Source organism: Lactuca saligna, chromosome 2 (assembly GCF_052625555.1).
Source record: "Lactuca saligna cultivar CGN05327 chromosome 2, ASM5262555v1, whole genome shotgun sequence".
NCBI classification, from domain to species: Eukaryota; Viridiplantae; Streptophyta; class Magnoliopsida; order Asterales; family Asteraceae; genus Lactuca; species Lactuca saligna.
Window position 1 is genome coordinate 41,568,472 of NC_136418.1, and position 2,099 is coordinate 41,570,570.

General features: G+C 35.9%; 1 protein-coding gene across 1 annotated transcript; it reads right to left on the reverse strand.

Moving 5' to 3' along the window:
- Positions 1-921: 921 nt before the first annotated feature.
- Positions 922-1,401, reverse strand: LOC145029667 (uncharacterized). The gene has a single exon (XM_078978161.1). It carries the CDS (start codon positions 1,399-1,401, stop codon positions 922-924), a length of 480 nt encoding a protein of 159 aa, XP_078834287.1.
- Between the last annotated feature and the right edge of the window lie 698 nt (positions 1,402-2,099).

The window sequence follows — 2,099 nt, forward strand, 5'->3', positions numbered from 1 at the left end:
GTATGGTCAATACTTGTTATTACTCGGTCCTCTAATTTAGGACTACATATATATAATGTATTAACAAACTATTTTTCATCTAGAACTGTTAGACTTCAACTATAGTCGCTGAGCGTATATGTTTGAGTCATATGAGAATTTTGTCTTGATTGGCCTACAATTGGTGGTGCCCGCCTCATCTCCTGTTCCTCGTTGGGTTGTGGACCTAGGGCAGACCCACTATATTCAACGTTTTATCTAATTTAAATCTTATATAACTTATATACACTGGACGATTATAGAGGAACTCTACGGGTCATTCTAGGGTTCATTAATGCATCATATAGGAATATTTCTATTCACACTTAAATAAGAAAATATTGGATTTTCTGGAAATCAAACTATATCGATCTTACAAGGAAAAATGGTTTCTACTTCAAACAAAACTCTTATGAACTCACCAACCTTTGTGTTGACACTTTTTTTTTTTTTTAAAACTACTTGTATTCTCAGGAAATCAGTGAAACAGGAAAACTTCATCGCTTTGAGGATGGGACGTTAAACCGTCAACAATTTATTTTGTCATCATAATGTAATTGCTTTTGAAACATGTAAACATATACTTTGGTGTAACTTTTGCAATTATATTTATGGTGGTTGTTTTTACTTTGAGCACTATTATACACGTTGTTGTGATACTGTACATGAAGTTCTCCACCCTCGAACGTTTCCGCCATCCTTGGTTTGGGGGTGTGACAATATCAACCACTCTATGTAAATATTCCGATGTCCCTGGTTAAAATTGCACATGTCTTAGCTCCATAGGTGAATACGTTGCAATATTGCGTCCTTTATCTTCGACAACCGTGTTATGCATTATGATACATACATACATGATATATCGTAGAGTATCTAACTCATAAGGTTTCGCCGCATGTTCAACTATGTGCCATTTTGATTTAAAACCCCAAAAGCACGTTCAACGTCCTTACGTGCTCCTTCTTGTCGTCTCTTGAAATATTTGTCCATTGGATCTATTGGGTATCGAAATGCCTTTACAAACGTGGAATGTTGTGGATATATTATGTTTGTAAGGTCATACCCAAACTTATATTCATTTCCATTAACTGTGAAAGGAGCATCCTGGGCTTTTCCTAACAAAAGATCGTTAAATATTGGTGATTGATCAAGAACGTTGACGTCGTTGTTAGAACACGCAACCCTGAAAAAAGCATGCCAAATCCATAAATCTTGTGAAGCAGCAACTTCTAATACCAACGAAGGCGCTCCATGAGGACCGCTCGAATACTGGCTTTTCCACGCCACAGGGTAATTTCTCCATTTCCAGTATGTGTAGTCAATGATCCCAAGCATACCCGAAAAACCATGTCTTTCTTCATGCGCTGCATATAGTTGTTGCATATCATGCAACAAAGGTTTGCGCAAGTATTGGTCACCGAAGGTTTCGACAACACCTCTTGCCAATAATTACAAACTTTCTCGTGCGGTCCTCTCAGACATTCTCATATAATCGTCAACAGAATCGGTCGACTCCCCCATTGCCATGAGTTTAATTGCAGCAACACATTTCTGCAACCCTGTGAAGCCTCGTTTACCTTTAGCATCGTATCTCAATTGGAAAAATTCATACGTAAATATATATTAAAAATGTAAAAATTGGATTTATTTTATCTAAAAGTAACATTTTATAAATTGTATTTATTCTATCTAAAAGTGACATTTTATAAATTATAAAAGTTGAAACAAACGATACCTTGCTTCCGGCTATCTGTTCAAACACATTTTTTTCGCAAACTAAACCTTCTTTTGAAATCATTTGGCTGGAAGATACAATTTTCCGCAAAGTAATCGTTAACTAGCCGTCTATACCTTTCCTCACGATCTCTATTGAACGTCACACATTGTGTGAGTAATGGAGCTGGATTTGACTATAGTAGTCTGTCTGTATAATACCGGTACATCATACTCACAGACATATCGTCTTCGTAGTTATCATCGTTGTATGGATGAGCTGGTCAAAACGATTCATATTTTGGTTTTGAAATATTGAAAAAAGTATGTAGTTGAGAGAAATTTATTTTTTTGTATTTAAAAATGAT

Excerpts from the sequence above, each read along its gene's own strand:
- LOC145029667 (XM_078978161.1), bottom strand. The coding sequence starts at position 1,401 with ATGCAACAACTATATGCAGCGCATGAAGAAAGACATGGTTTTTCGGGT.